This window comes from Manacus candei, unplaced genomic scaffold, assembly GCF_025592945.1.
Source record: "Manacus candei isolate 608988 ecotype Guabito, Panama unplaced genomic scaffold, ASM2559294v1 h1tg000041l, whole genome shotgun sequence".
NCBI classification, from domain to species: Eukaryota; Metazoa; Chordata; class Aves; order Passeriformes; family Pipridae; genus Manacus; species Manacus candei.
In genome coordinates, this window is record NW_026138089.1 from 2,907,756 (window position 1) to 2,924,909 (window position 17,154).

Consider the following 17,154-nt stretch of genomic DNA (forward strand, 5'->3'; position numbering starts at 1 on the left):
GTGTGAATAACTGAAATTAAATTACTGGAATTCTCACTAATATGAGAGCAATCTGGTAGGCTGAACATTCATAAAACTTTCAGAAAACTTTCTTTCAAGGTAAGACTTGACTGTTGTGAGCCATCATTGCTAAATGGCCCCACCCACAACACTAAATAATTCCAAGTGGAATACAGAGGCCTTTTTTGGTTTGGATTCTGGATTTCTTTTGTTATTTGGTGGTGGGGATGTTTTGGGGTTTTTTTAAGGAGTCTGACATCCACTTCTCTCCAGTTAGCCCATCTGAAAGTTGTCAAGCCCACAAGCAATTAACTGTCTTATTTACAGCTGCAGTGAACAAAAGTCAAGGATTCACAAAGTATCACTAGATTTGTATGTCTTTTCCTCTTACTTGCTTCCAAAGACTGCTTTATTTTGATTCAAAAAAATGCAAAACATCTGCTGTTTGTCCAAATTAACTTAAAATAATTACTTTTAATTTAGATAAAAGATTTATTTGCTTTCAGTTTCAAGGTTTTCAGTACTCTGAAGCTCACTAATTTGCCGATGACTAATACATACATAACATCGCTGTAGAGTTAAATACTTGGCCCTATTTCAAGTTGTGATCCAAGGTCAGAGATACATTTTTTGGCAGAACTTCTCAACAAGAATGCACCCCTATGACTTTTTATGTTCAATTCACAAAGACAGAAGGAAAGATAACAGAAAAACCTCACTGTGAAGAAGGGAGGCGGGATGTAGCAAGATAAACACAAGTTTAAAGCACACTTTGTTCCAATTAATATGATTTAGGATAAGAAATTGCCATTGCTATATGAAAGTTTTATTACATAGAGAACTGGAAGGTACTAAGGTGTTAAGATAAGGATTCTTTTAAAAAGTTACAGCAACAATTGTTCATGACTGTGGACAAACAGATTAATGAAGGCAGATAATCTCACGTGTTCTGCTACACAACACAGCTGAAATGCAAAAATGGGAAAAATATTTCAGCACTATCCTATCAGCAAATATCTGTTTCAAAGCTATAAATAGCAGGACTGAAACAATATGGTATCTCCTCCTACATCATATGAATCCTATCTGAAAAGCTGTTCTCTCTACAAGTATTTTTTCTCCCTCACCGATGAACAGAAATAAAACAATAAAAAAACTAACCGAGCCATCAAAGACATTGTCATAAATATTTTCTGTTCCGCATTTGAGGCAGCAAAACTTGAATCTTTCACAATCCCTATATTTCTCCTCATCAGTGAGCTGAGCTGGGCCACCAACCAAGGCATCATTCTCCTCATCTTTATGGTAATGGTGATGGACTCTGAATTGGGAGGGATCCAGTCCTATTAATAAGAAACAAAAATTTCAAAAGACTAAGAGGTCAACCATGCAAGCAGGCTTATTTTTCATATGCTTGGTGAAGCAGATTCAAAAGAAAGTTACAAAATGTAAATTCAGAAGCTGAAAATCTCTCCTTAGCAAAACTTCCTCTATAAAACATAAATACATTCTACAATTTTTAACCATGAATAAAGGTTCACAAAACATGAAGAAAGCTTCTTACTTATCTTCTTACGCAAGATTGCTTTATAAATAAAACAAGCCCACTGCATTATCATGGGAGTATGCAACAGAACATTTTGTTTCTGAGGAAACCACTCCTAGCAGATAGCTTTATTGTTATTTTCTTCTTAAGTTACACTGAAAATATCTCAATAAAAATGTGCATCATTATTAAGAAACAGTCTTTAGATCAAAACGGCACCATTAAAACCAAAAACAGAGAATAAAAACCCCATTAAAGAAACGCGGGTGCACTGCTATTACCAACTCCTTCAAGTCCGTGTACAACTGCCAACTCTGATTTCAATGCAGTGGTCGATTTCATTTTGGCTCAGTGGTTAACAGCATGGAGGTTTCAATCTAATGCAGTGGTTAAAATTCAGCAGCAGCATTTAAAACGGCAGCGCTGGAGACAAAGTGCTTTATTTTTGATTGCCAGAACTCAAGATTTTAAACAAATAAATACACAAAAAGATCCTAAAAATACTGATTCAACCACAAATAAGTAAATAAGCAAGTAAGCACGAAGTTCATTGCCCTAGGAATAAGACTGCCAAAGTAAACTTAATAAAAATCCACAGGTTTTGTCATCCTTTGTCATGTGCAACCTTTTAAAAGTCCATGCATCTCATTTACAGGGGTTTTTTTGTTAACTCTAGCAAATAGCACATGTTAGGAAAAAAATTAATCAAATGAGCATGTAGGAGAAAACATTCAGAAAACCATGGCTTACTTTATTATTAAGAAAATCAGAAAAGCACTTGAAAAAATATTTTTAATAGACATTAATTAGGCCAAGTAGCAGATTACTATGTATTAACCCATATCTCCTATAAAGTTCAGTAAAAAATAAAGTAATTCCCACAGAAAGTACAACAAAGATCAGAAACAGAAAGTAAAGCTTAACTTTACTATAGCGTACCATGAGACTTACAGACAACTGAGAACAAGATTGGGAACAACATTCAGTTAAGCTAGACAACTATGTTGTACTTATAAAACAGTTGTGTTTTACAGGCAGACACAATCTTTACATAAAAGATTCGATATGTCTGACTTAACTACCGCTATTTGGAATTTCTATTTTGCAGTCTTAAAACAAATTCAAGGACAAGGAAAAATTCCATTGCCAAATAACTTTATTTGGTTCTTGTAAGAATATGGGTTTCACTAATTTCAATTTTCCAAATTTTAATTTTATCAAAAGAGAAAAATGTCAATGCATAAGGGTAACAATTCACCTCCAAGAGGTTCTTAAACTTTTATTACAGTTCTCTATTACTCATTAAAAGAATGAGCAAATAAAGCAAAAAACACTGTTAATAGCATATTTTACACTCTAACACATACAGTACCCATAAAAAAAATCATGAGTGTTTTTTTCTGTTTTTCTTTTTTTTTTTAATAATAAAAGGGTTGGTAATATATCTGCTGTTTTCGAAAACAAAAAGTATGTTCTGCAACACATAGGTAGTAGATAAAAGGTTTAGAAAGGAAACTTGATTTCAGTATTCAGATTTTGCAAAAAATACCTAACTATGCAGTAGGTTGGATCTAAGGTAGTAATGGTGAAGACAAACAAAAATTCTTGGTTTACTCTGAGTTCAGAAGAGAAAAAACATCATTGCAACTTTCTGATACAGATACCATTAAAGTTCAGCTAGAAATCTATGCTTGGTTGTTTTTCAAAAGGCAAATATGGAGCAAAAAAGTTCACTATAAGATAAAAGAAGATAATTATGGTCTTCAGACAACTGCAGTTTTCCAGTATTCAATCAAAAACAGTGGTAGTAAATACACATCTCCTCATTTAGCAATAATTTAACAGAAAAAAAATTATTAATTGCAAGAATTTAAATCACACCTATCTCTGAACTTTCTTAGTTGTTTTGGCTGGAGAAAACAACAGGAAAAATATTGTGCTGAATCAAGCATACATCTAACTTTTGGTGTGCAAACAGTCATTGTGAAATAAAGGGGACTACAAATCAGGCTTTTAAAGAACATGCCTACCTTAATTATCTTGTGGAATTGGGACCTATTTTATCTATTATCTCCTTTCAGAAATAGTTAGTTGGTTCAATTAATCCATTTCAGCACACTAACTGGTATCCTCTCAGACCAGGTCACAGTGGTCATATTATTTTACTTGGTAAACAAAACAGGGGCTATCTGATAGGGTGAAGAGAAAAAAAATAAAATCTAGTTTTGGTAATTTTAAAATTATTAGGATGAGACTAATCAGTGAACTTTGAACCCTTCTGTTTTTTCTTTTTTTTTCCCCTCCCCTGACATCAAGAAAAAAATAAAAATCAAAAGGACTTTGACTTACTCTGACAGGAAAAAAAATCTTCAGGGCTATCATTAAATTACCTGCACTGCAGGTAAGCTTTCCAACCTCTCCAAAACTGCAAGGCTGGATGCAGGACAAAGCAATGCAACATCACAAACGTGCTGACTAAAGCACCGTGGCAAAAGTAAATAATCAAACTAAGTTCCGGGACTTGATCCTGAATTATTTAATAGAGTTATTAAAACATTTGCTAACTGGCAGCAAAGCAGGTTACTCAAGAACCTGAAAAAAGGTCAAACAGATTTTACTCAAGGCGGGATTTTAAACACGACATTTCTGCCGACCGGTCCCGCCTTTCCCCGCACTCCCTCGGGAACAGGCGCGTCCCACGGCGGGCAGACGCGTGGCAGAGCCCGCTGGCTCCAGGGTTTTTCCCTGGACGCCGCATTCCAGCCGCAGGTGCGCCGGGAAGCGCGGGAAGTTCCCGCCGGCACCTTTTCCCGATGGACATTTTGTGGGAGGCCGGGAAACGGCAGCCGGTGCTGCCACCCCGCGGCGAGCGCCGCGCACTGCGCCGGGCCGGGGCCGCCCGCGGGGTTCGGGCTCTTATTCATTCACATTTTTATTGTTTCTTTTATTCATTCCGAGCACCCAGCGCGCTGTGGCAAGTCTCAGTTCCTGAACGGGTCTACAGCATGTCAAGAACACCCCGCTAGACCACGAACAGAAAATTCACACGCTCTGGGGTCTATCATCGTATGTCATGAAGTTTTGTCATGACTTTAATCTTAATTTCCCTCACTGTCCTTTCACTTCACTTCCTAGTGTGAGGCTAACAGTAGGAAAGCCAGAACCTGACATAATTCCTGTGTGCCACAAGGAGACTCCTGATTTCTGTCAGGAGAGTCAGTCTGAGTGACTGCTAAACACTACATTAAAGGCACCTATTAAATTACTATCTAATAATAATTATAAGAAAAAAAAGGACAATATCTTTAAGGTGGTGGTGGGTTTCCTTACAAGGAGCAGCTATCACACTGCATGGAAGTAGGAACCAGCACTGGGAAGCACTCTCAATGACAAGCCTCATTGTGACCCTGTAATGACTCCCTAGAATCAGGCAGCCTTCCTAATACATACCCAAACGCCAAGCAATCTGCAGAGCACCACCACCTGTAAGGCAGCAGCACACACCTCTTTCAAAACATCATGGCACTGTCTAGGACAGCAGTCATAGCTTCCATCATTTGGGGTAAATGACGTTATGCAGTAACAGCTACAAAAATACCATGGTTAAATGACTCTACTTCCACAATGTTTAGATACTTGCAACAACACAGAAATAAGGTGACTTTTCTTTGAGACAAGGAGCAGTAGTTACGTATTAACAAAACTCCCCTTATTTTAAATACATTTAGAGAATTGGTCTGCTAATACAGTTTAAAAGCTATAGGTATTTTCAGCATGAAGTAAGGTCTCCAAGCATTTAAGAAGATCAGATTAACTGAATGATGTAACTGATCAGATTGCACACTTTACTTAGTTTCAGAAACCCTGACAATTCTCATCTTGTCACTGTTTTTCCTTAGGAACTTCAAGACAAAGTGAGTGAGTGCAGGAGTAGGCCCATGAGGTTCTCATTTTTAGGAACAATGAATTTCCATCACTCAAAGGCTAGGCAGACCTTCTACGATGGCCAAAAACAAAAGGAAATTTTCAGCTGGATTCCACAATGAATAAATAATTTAAGGGGTTCTGCAATTTTTAGGTGTCGTTATTTGCTCTTGTTCTTCGGTGTCTAAAATAGTTTAAAATAATTTGCTTTAAGCACAGGCAGAACAAAAAACTTTTCATCATTTTGATATGAGCCAAGCTTCCCAAGCAGAGCTCAGTTATATCTACTTGGACTAACACACGTCAATGAAACATTCTCCTTAAAAACAGATTATGTTAAATGTGCAGCCAAGATCTTTTTCCTACAACCACTCTACATAACACAATAAATCTGATCAGATGAAAGAAGACACACACAATGAGAATTCAACAAAGTTTTGGTCCACAGGTACAACACTTAGATATCCTCCAGAACATCATCTTTCTCCTTCAGACCAGAAAAATGTGCCCTTCTGCAAGAACACAGGAAAAAAAAAAACAGGAATGTGGATGTGTAGCATGATGAAAACACTAAGCAAAAAAGCCCAACTTAGCATCACAGAACAATAAACAGTTTTCATATTGGCTTGTTTTAGCAAGCTGGACTCAAGTATTCTTGTACCTTTTTGTATCTTGCAAAGGATTTTCAATTTCTTTGAAACAAAACCACTTGACTATACTTCCAGTACTGTTAAAAAAAAAAAAAAAAGCTGTAACATAACCTCAGCTTGCAATGATTTATGTGCGATTAAGCACTGTATATAAAAACCTAAGCAGAGCAGAAGTCTTGAAAAAGACCTGACTTCACTCTCAAGCTCAATTTAAGCATTCCCGAGAAAACAAAGCTTAGAGAAGGTGATAACATTTTTACTGCACAGCAAGGTCAAACTGAACACACTTCAGATCTAAGACTGGAATAGATACATACAGGTTTTCAGATGGACAACTGTAGACTATCAATAAACTCTCAGCTGCATGATGCTATTATAGACCATAAAAGAAATTTTCATCTGGAGCACACTATAGCGCAAAAAGCAGCACAGGCGTTTGCAAATAGTAGGTGCTATCAAATGGCACACAGTTCTTAAGATCTGGGTAGTTAATTTAGGAGTCTGAAGAGAGCCAGTCTTTTTTGAAAATCCAACCTGTTGTGAATAAGGAACAACTCTGAATTTGATCTTAACTCTACTAGATTAACAATCATTGTCAAAGAAACTAAACTAGCTTCAGAAATCTTTCCTGACTTTTACCTAAATGAAATACAAGTTTGCTGCCTTTTTTAAACTGCTTCGCCCTAACCAAGAGTGCCTGACCTTTTCAGTCAGGCATACCACACACAGTTGACTCCGACATCAAGGGAAAGTTGTATACCAAGGCCTTGCCACATAACAAACAGAATGGTTTGTATGGTCAGCCTGCATGTGTGAAGTAGGGCTGACACCTCCTCAAAGCACTAGAGAGAGCCATTGAGGACACACTGCATCACCAAATGCCTCCAAAAAATACCTTTGCTGACTCCCAGAAAAAAGCAAAATTTCTGTCCTCCCCTTCCACTCCACCCTCGACAACACAGAAATGGACATGGAAAAAAGCTGCATGTTACACAGATTGTCTTAGGAGATTAAGAATCTTCCATGGTTCTACATCACCCTTCCTGAGAAGTAACAAGGCAGGAACTTGCACGCATTTCAAGTACAATCTGCAAGCTAATCCACTGTTAGTAAGGGAGCTGCAGAGATGCCGTGACCCAAGTGAATGGTCCTGAAGGCAACACATTTAAAGAGACCAAACCCTGGATCTTGGCCATTACCTAAACCCAAAATGCTGAGGACTAGCTCTTCCTTTGAGCATTCCAATATTCCAAACAAAATAATTTCTGCCGGTCTGAAATTCCTGTAGACACAGGCATAGTATAAATAATTCATTAAACACGCAGTGAAACTCTCTAAGAAGTTTCCTTGGGGGAGAAGACAAGTCTTGTCAAGAATTCAGCAGCCAGCAAAATTAACAACTTTTCCCATGTCCTTGAGTAACAGTTTTAAAAATAATGAACTAGATGTGGGATACAAATCACAAAATTTCTGTTTATCAAGGAGATCAATCACATCTGTTGGTGAAGCACCTTTAGGGAGGAAACAACACTTAAAGGATTACACATACAGCATTGTATTTTCATGGAAAGAGACTCAATAGAACTGTAAACAAATTTTCAAACTTTCAGTCTCTCTAGGTAAGAAGCCTAGGGAATAGAGAAGAAAGAGGCCATCAGAGTCGGGTAGAAAAATCTCTAATTCTTAGACATCCTTTTAAAAGGAAAAACTATTCTAACTAGAGCAATTCCCTTTTGCTCATTTGAATAAAATCTGTGGGTCACTAACATTACTCACTTTTTTTTTTACAGCATCTCTTTTTTTTGGGACCACTTCCTTCCTATGGGGCAGTCAAGACTGTTACTAAGGTTTCATGTTTTATCCACTAGGTCAGTTCTAACAAACAAGACTTCACTTATACCCTACTAAAAATTTAGATTCTTTCATTATAACTACGACTACTTTTTCCCAGGGAAGATGACAGCATTTCCCTCTGCAAAAATGCTAGTTCTGGATGCACACTCCAGAACTCCTTCAGTAACTTAAGAAAATCTCAAAGACGTGCAATAGTACTGTCATTTATGAACAGTAAATTTTTGCAACAAGAATTATAAGATTGAGTTCATGAGTTAATGAGCACCTTCTGAAAAACTGCTAATCTGCAGACACCACAGAAATACACTTACAGTCCACACTGCTTTCTATGGGGTGTGTAATACAAGCTATTGTTCAATGTAAAAAAACTGATCTGGGGAAGTATTTAGGTTGAGAAACATACGTCAAAACTTGTTACTTTGACTCTTGTAATTCTTTAAATAAACTGAATTTATGATACTTACCTAACCACGTTGCAATAAGAACAGAATCAATTCCTTCTATGGGTTCACATATTCTAGCAACTACTGGATGTATTTGTTGTGACAGGTAGTACTGAGTATCAATAGTAAGATTTTCTTGCTTTTTTAACTGTTCTGGAGCATATGCTCGCTGGCTGGCACTGAGATCTGATCCATCCTAAGACAGGAGACACATACAAAACAAAGTGTGAAAATAAGTCCATGCAAAGGATTATGCTTCAAATATTATGCATTATTTTAATGCAAAATTGTTACAAAATCATTCCCTTTTGATTGATTTATTATGCATCCAATGCAAATCCAGCAGTAGTAAAAAAAACTGCATTGCTGATGCTGGCATCAACTAGCAAGTTCAAGAATGCAAAACCAGCTTGTATTATTGCAGCCTACACGTGCAAATCAGTACGAGCAGACAGAGTAAACAGTCCCATCTGTCAATTCTGAAATGCACAATGAAAACGCATTGTAACCATCAACCCAGTTAAAAATACATGGAGGGCAAGCATTTTGGATTCACTTTGTACTAAACCAGAATTATCATTCTGCACAACAAGCAAATTCTAAGTCGTGGATATTAAAACTATCTCTGTTTTGCCAGGAAATTTATATTCTTTGATCCTATAAAAAACAAAATAAATGGTCAAAGAACGGACAATCATTCATTGGCACGCGAATAAATAACAGAGGCAATAGGGTTGATTTGGAAAAGTAAATTCTAAAATACTCAGAAATACTGAAAGAAATGCATGGTGACATATCAAGACAAGAGAGAAACACCGCTCAGAGGTTAAAGTATACATTACATTCCTCTCCGATTTGAAAGAGGAAGATAAGGAGAAAATAATTCAATTTGGGAAGGCAATAATTAAATTGAAAACAGTATTCATGGAGGAATTAGGTATCAACTCAAAGAAGACAGTACTCTGCTGGAAAATGTAACTCATTTAGTCTGTAGAATTGTATTCCCAGTCCCAACTGCAGTAGGAAATTTCATTTTTAATGTGTGTCAAAAATCTTAGAGCAGAACTTAAGAGAAATAAACCTTTATGGGGATGGGGCAGGGCAGGGGGAAGTACCACAACTTTTTTTTTTTTGGTAAGTACAGTCTTTTTTCAGCAAGATAAAACCAATGCATTAACACATGACACCTTCATTTTATCATTTAAGACGAGCTACTGGTTTCAATAGGGTCAGCAACCATGGGCTGAAAACCCATCACTAATAAAGACAGACTGCAAGCCATTCGTCCCTCCTACTCCTTTCACACAACTTAGTATTCAGAACAAAATTAATTTAGGACTATTCAGCTCATCCAGCTGCTTTGCAAAAATAATTACAATGCAATTCCTTCAGCTCCCTTCTTTCAACAAGTATATTCTTCTCTCATATTGTGCCACTGCTCAGCCGTAACCACAGCCCAACTCTCACAAGTCTTGGCAGCTTTGCCCTGTCAGGCTAGGAACTTTCCATTAAGTCAAAATACAGTATCTTACAGCTTTTAAACAGCGAAGGAGCTGAAATAGTGGTCCATCTAATTCAACCTACACTTTCTTTTTAATTAGCAAAACCAAAGTGGAGTGCCTATTTGTGAGATAATTATAAGTGTTTATAGGATAAACATCTGAAATCAGAAAGTTGCTCAAATTCCTCAGTCTACACATAGAGCTACTGCCAGACCCAATGACTGTAAATTGAAGACACAGGTTAAGACTGGAAATAACAATGACACTATTTAACCACCACCACCATTTAGCTTTCCAAGTGTTCCAAGAATTTCCACAGTTTTCTTCTGTTTAAAATGAAGACTGGACATTTTCCTTAAAGTAAGTTCTAGTTCCAAACATGAATGAATTCAGGGAAATAGTTGGATGAGCTGAGCTTATCCCAATGGTTCTACAGAACTAAATTTAGTACAGAAAACCAACTAGTTTAAAGTATAACATAACCTCACCACAAAGAAATACCAAAACATATTTTTCCAGGAGCTGAATTGGTTTTCTTTGCCATATCTCAAAACAATACCTAGTATTTAGCTACAGAGAAGGACATTTTTACCTGACAAATGATGTATGACACTGTGTCTCCTGCCTTCACCTTTCGGCCTCCTTGAGAGTTTATCCACATGGCAACATGCACATGTGGCAAGCTTTTTTTGTCAGGATAATCCTGTGGATCTTTTGTCAATGCCTAAAATATCAAAGGAAAAAACAGAAACGTAACTATGAGAAAAGTATTTTACTTCAGTGATGGACGACACAAATCTTTGAAAGACAAGATTACACAGCAGCTATCTTCATCCATCTATTATCTACAAGTATATCTCCAGCGCAAAGAAAGTAAGATGAAAAACCTGTAATAAATGTATTTTCCATACATTAAGCCCTAGGTACCAGTGCTTCACACTTTATAAATGTTACTATTAATAAGAGGGTGTTTTTAAATTACTGTCTGAAAAATGCATTAGAGTTCAAAACAGTTAAAATCACAATGCAATTGTTTTAAAATTAAACTAAATTGAAGATGGAAATATTACGCAAAATACAAAAACAGAGCCAGAGATTAGCCTCTTACTCCTGCACCAGTTAAGGTCATAAAGTAAATCTGAATATCAAGTAGATAAGTGTACTTAACAAGCCCTGTAGCAAGAGCATAAAACTGAATTTAAATATTTCCATGTGTCTCTTACTACTGAGATCCCCCAAAGAGTTTTTCCTTTACATAAAATAAAATGCTACATTTAAATATTTGCTGTCATCCTAATTCTTAGAAACAACTACATTTGACTTAATAGTTAAATACATTCTTCTAAAGAAGCAAAACAGAAGAACTTCAAGTATTTAAAGTGAAAGTTTTGCTAAATGTATATCTTCTACTAGGACATTAAGTGCTCTTGGAATATTTCCATCAGAACATTCTTTTTTTTAAGTCAACCATAAAACCCAGTGATTTCTCTACACTCATATGACAACCTGAACATATTTCTTAACTGATTAACACAGTCTTACAGAGCAGACAGATGCCCAGCTGGCAAAAGAGAAACTTTGGATGGAGCTTGTTTGGGAAATCTCTTCTAAGAGAAGCATAGAGGGGTATGTAATATCCAATTCATTAGTTAAACACCCTCCTAGCAGGGAAGGGGAGGCTTTCAAAGTTAGAAATACACATTTTATCATCAAGGATTCACAAAAATAAACCAAACCCACAATGCTGTTGCTAAAACTCCTGTAGATAAAGCAGAGTATTTTACTTCTTGTTGCAGGGAATTCAATCCTAAAATGCCTACTGGCTTTCTTCCACAGAGCTTTCTAGGGAAAGAAACTAATAATAGTAAGCTTTTAAGAGGGTTTTCTAGAAAACAGAACATTGGAATCTTTTCCATTGAATTCTTTAGTTTATGTATTTTAGACCTGAAATATAAAGTAACAACTGAGGGGAAAAACTCCTGATAGCATGAGCTATCATGCCTATCTGTAAGTGCAGAATGAGTGTAGGATGGAACAAGACACAAAGATGTTATTCTGGGGCCTCCAGCCCCGGTAGGTAATTTTTTCCTCATACTGCAGGATCTTTGCAGTATGTTCCATGATATTCAGTACCTAATAAAACTCCTGCTATTTCACAGCACCATAAAGATTAAAAATATTTTTATCATTAGTCAATATATTCAGGAACGGTAAAGTTCTTCTGAGACAGAAAAGAGCTGAGAGATCATTTACCTTGTTTATTTCAAACTGATTGACTGGGATCCGACCACTGATCACATTTTCTCCAATTTCTATAAGCCGTCTTTGAATATTTTCCACGATTATGTCTCGGGGCTGATCAGAAAGAATCTGACCAATTACATAGCTGCAAAAACAGTCCAGAAATTAAGAAAAGCTTAAGACATGCAAAGCAAAACCATTACAATAGACACAATCCTCTCTTCCCCTGGGCTATCCCTAGAAATTAAAGAGGTTGAGGATGAAGTCTGATGCAAAATTTATAGAAATTTGCCAGGATATTTCATACTGTGTTTTATTTATTTACTTATTTTACTAAAAGCAAATTATTGCAAATAGTTCTAATGCTAAATAGTGATTTGGAATTGAGTGCAAGTGGTTTCTATTTTCTGCTCCCTTATCACATTGCCATTTATTATTCCATAGCAGGTATCCTAAGATGGGGGAGAAGAGAACATATCAAGTAAGCGAAGTCTTGCCTATTTCTGTAAAATGTGGTTGGAAGATCTGCCAGCTGCAGAAGAGTTAGTCACTAAAGAACACTCTCAAACATTTGTATAGCTTTAATTACTAATACATTCCTAACTTGGAAAAATTTGCTTCTATTATGATGCATCTTTTCTTAGAAAATGCAAGTCTTAAGAACAGTAAGCAAGTGTGTGGTATATTTTCACAGATGTAAAAAAGTACTCATTTTTGGATCCATTTGGGCCATGAGTTATTTAAGTTACATTTTCAAGAGGCAGTATACAATATGAGTCAGCACCCAGAAGACCACCTCTCCACTCACTCCAATTTTCTTTCAACAGTGCTAAATGCATTACTTCTATTGAATTCAAGCATGAAAATGCCTTGTGCAATGACACTTATCAAATAATCAATCCAGTATCCATCACAAGTATCAGAAGTATCAGAAGAGTCTCCTTCAAAAAATGGAAGAGAAGCAGTCTTGGGGAAAGGGATCACCTCCTCAGGCTGCACCCAGTACTCTTCCAGCCTTATTAGAGGATGCTGAAAGAGGTGCCCACCAAATCTTTACCCATCTTTGAAACAAAAAGAAAAATTTGACCTAGAACCTATGACTCCAAACCATTTTCACAAGATTTCAGCTCTGGTTTTTTAAACAGTACGCACAAAATTGCAACAACTCAAAAGCACAGCTTCCACAGAAGATATAAAACCAGACAGTGAAATCAGAGACATTGGGACTTGCACAAGTATAACCTGTTACCAATCAAAACGTAATGTTTACCATCTCCTACAAAAATCAGCCAAGAAATACTAACACTGATGTCCGTTACCAATCTGTGCCATGTGGTATCAAACATTTACAAACCACATACTGTTTAAAACAGAGCAAAGAGGACAATGCTACCAAGAAACTCACTTTCCAGTCTCTTTTGCAAGATCACACCAATCTCTTCGGACTATATCCAATCCTTTCAGTTCTTGTTTAGTTACATATTTCCCATCTCCTGTTGGTTCCACAGTCAGAGCAGCATACTTCTTCTTCTTTAACAATAGCAAGGACTTAAAAATTCCATCAATATCAATTTCCAACAATTTGTAGAGCTTGTTCACTTCACTTTTGATCTGTGAATGCATCAACATTAAAACCAAATGCAACAACTTAGTAACTATGGACAAATTTAATCTCCATCTCTAAGTGCATTATTCTTAAGTTTTAAAACAAGTAACATTACACACTGTGTGTTTGCATACAGATTTTAAAGACTGGTCAGATATCACTAATTAATTAAGTACACAGTAGTGACTATGATCTACTATTAAAATTAGGGTTCATCCATCGCCTTCTTCAGGATTTACAGCTTGGTACAGCTACCTCCTCAATAAAATTAAGCAAGGTAGAAAACATGGGACTGAATGTGACCTTGCAGATAACTGACTCCAGTCTGTTTTACTAGGACAGCTACTCCACCTAGGTCTCTCACATAAATTAAGCAAACAAGGGACTACACAGCTGGGATCTACCTAGTAGCAAAAGATAAGAGATGGTCACTTAGACAGAAAAAGGAAATAGCTTTATAAAAACAGTATCTTGCAAAGGCACTGTTTTTTTTCTTCCCACCCTCACCCTAAACCAGGGAGGGGAGGAAGAACTATGACTGCAGACCAGAGCTCTACGTGTGCATGCTCAGGAAAAATCTGCACAAAAAGGCAAGTGTTTATTTCTACCCTTCTCCACAATATGCCTACTTTTTCTATAGCCTGATTTCCTTGAGATGAAAAGGTGCCATTTTTCTACACACAGGCTATGTCTTATCCACATACAAAAGCTCCAAATGGCACTTGCTGTGTTGTCTTAATATAGCACCAAGTATCAAGTGGCTTCACATCTCTTACCTCTGTTCTAAGGGGACAGAATTGCAACAGCTTAAAACAGCTCATGTACCTTCAGCAGCAAACTTTGGTTCCAGTACACGTTCACCCACCTACTGGCTCAGCTAAAAGTTTCCCACTTGCACTTTTCTTTCTTCATGTTTTTACTGTATGTTCTTCAACAGAATATCTACATATGTCAGATGTCCTGTTCTGTATTCACATTCTACTTTTCATTTTCTTTCCTCTACAACTTACCTTCCCTCTTGATTTTCAGTATCTCCCTATCCACTCTCGCTCCATTATTTCCAGTTCTCTTGTCACAGACCACCAACTACAAACTTTCCTTTTCTCACATCTCACGGAAGTTTTATATAGGTTCAAGTTCTTTTGCCATCTAACATATACCCTCTTATTAAACACAGCACCTTCAGCATAAAATCTCACTGGTTTTCTATCTAGCTTTGGGTCCAGGTTACCAGTTTTAACCAAAACTTTCCTTACAAATTTTCCATGTATTTGCACACATATGTATGTGTACTTAATTCTTCTCAGATCTCTATTTTTCCTATTGCAGGAATCATCATTACTTTGGTATCCCTTGTATATTTGTAAGTTTTAAAGGACATCATGAGGCAAAACCATTTTGCCAAGAGGTTCATCTTTTCTTTGTTAAAACAGTCAATTCCTTTGAATATTTTTCTGTGACTTTTAAAGTATTTCCAATTTTTTTTTTTTTTACATCATAATAATCAAGTGCTCAAACACCAGCAACATTGCAGTATGGAATGTACTGCCAAATCTGATTCACAAGAATACAGTGAAAACAAGAAACATAAAATTCTGCTGCGTAATAACTAAAATGGGCATGGAGATAATGGAAGGTTAAGGACAGGAGTGAACACAACCAGAAACCTGTGAGAAAGCACGTGAGAGAATTTTCTCCAATGGAAAACCAAAATTTATCTCTTGGAGGAATGCCTTACCCCTGAAGATAACCTACAAATTCACACTTTATTCAGAACAGAGGTATATTCACTAATCACTCTCACCATAATTGTTTGCATTAAACTTGTGTGCTTTCCATACAGTCCACTAATAGGCAAAAGTATAACTGAACATGAAATCTTGGGAAAGAAATTATTATGCAAAGAAATAGTGACATTTCTTAGTGTTCCTCATCAACAAGGACAATTCTTTATCCTGATTTTTTTATATGAATTATGTAAAATGAGGAAAATATAAATGATAAAAGTGTTTGCAAAAAACAAGTAAATAAATATCGCTTCCTTGAAGAATAAACAAACAAGAAACATGAAACAAGACAGATACGAATCACTTTTTTATGACACAGAAAGAATACTGAGAGCCACAAAGCTCACAATTGTGATTCTAGATTTGAGTGTGCTTGTTTACAAACATAAGTTTATTTACTTTTAAAGTTTTCATATTTTGTACTTGATTTTAATCAAAACATATCTTTGTCCATTTTATAAATTAAAAAACCAACCCCAACTGATACATAATACAGAAGTACAATGGATAAAAAAGGCTTAAGATTTCACTCTTAAAAAGAATCATTAAGCAGGTGACAAGTTCAAAAAATGACCTATCTTCTCAGTAAACCTGACTGTAAGACAGAAATATTTAACATATTGTGCTGATCCTGTCAGACTTCATAACAATTATTATTATTTAACTGATCCTCTCCAACATTTAGCCAGCAAATGGGAGTCCACAGACAAAAACCAAACCAGAATGAAACCACACACACACAAAACTAGAGTAAGATTAAACTTTGTTATACACTACTGTATATACATTTAAAATTATCTATAGTATTGCATGTGGCAAACAAAAAAGAGAGATTGCTTTCTTCCATGCCATCAGCCCTCCTGCTACTTGGTTATCAAGACATCAAGATCTTTCAATTTGCTGTGCTCCTGAATGCATCTAATTCTCAATGTACCAACCAGCATGAAGGTAGAAATAGTCTAAAAGATCCTAGAATCACTCTTGCCTTAAAATTACAGGACTTTTATTTAATACTACACTGAATGAAACCTCTGTGTTTTCTTTGGTCTTTTAGAGTTTTTGTAGCTCTCATCTTCATCACAGTTTCTTCCATCTTTCAAAAACAACTTCACTTACATCTTCTCATCAAAAAGTTCTGAAACATTTCTCGCTTCTCTTCCAAAATTTCTGAGACCCCCAAAACTTCCACGTAATCAGTTGCCAACTACTAATCAGAGAGATCTCTTCTGTATTTGGTATACCTTGGAAATTAATATTTGAATTTACCACTGGAATTCTAATGGTACATTGAGTGTAATAGAAATTACATAACTAAACAAAACTGAGAGACATCCCTCATGAAAAAAAGTCAAAACTGTTCACATTGTACCTAGAATTAATGTGGAGGAGGAACTGTACCTTACATTTTGGCTTTCCAAATATTGAGATAATCTCCTGCTAACTTAGGATTGGTAAAAAAAGCTCGTTATGCAATGAAATGTTTCATTTAATCTAATCACTTCTAAAAACACACAGAATAGCTACACCTGAAAAAGAGCAGTCTGAGATTTTACTACTTCATAGATTCCACACATTGTCAAGTTCTTCCTTGTGGCCTATTC

General features: G+C 36.2%; 1 protein-coding gene across 2 annotated transcripts in view; it reads right to left on the reverse strand.

Annotated features, from left to right (window-relative positions):
* Positions 1-17,154, reverse strand: part of POLA1 (DNA polymerase alpha 1, catalytic subunit) — a 203,741-nt gene that overhangs the window by 107,119 nt on the left and 79,468 nt on the right. For both annotated transcript variants that reach the window (XM_051795104.1, XM_051795102.1), the window contains exons 29-33: positions 13,566-13,771; positions 12,173-12,305; positions 10,512-10,643; positions 8,439-8,613; positions 1,162-1,343 (exon numbers count right to left, since the gene is read on the reverse strand). In XM_051795104.1, coding sequence (XP_051651064.1) covers positions 1,162-1,343; positions 8,439-8,613; positions 10,512-10,643; positions 12,173-12,305; positions 13,566-13,771 — 828 coding nt within the window. The remainder of the gene's footprint in view (positions 1-1,161; positions 1,344-8,438; positions 8,614-10,511; positions 10,644-12,172; positions 12,306-13,565; positions 13,772-17,154) is intronic.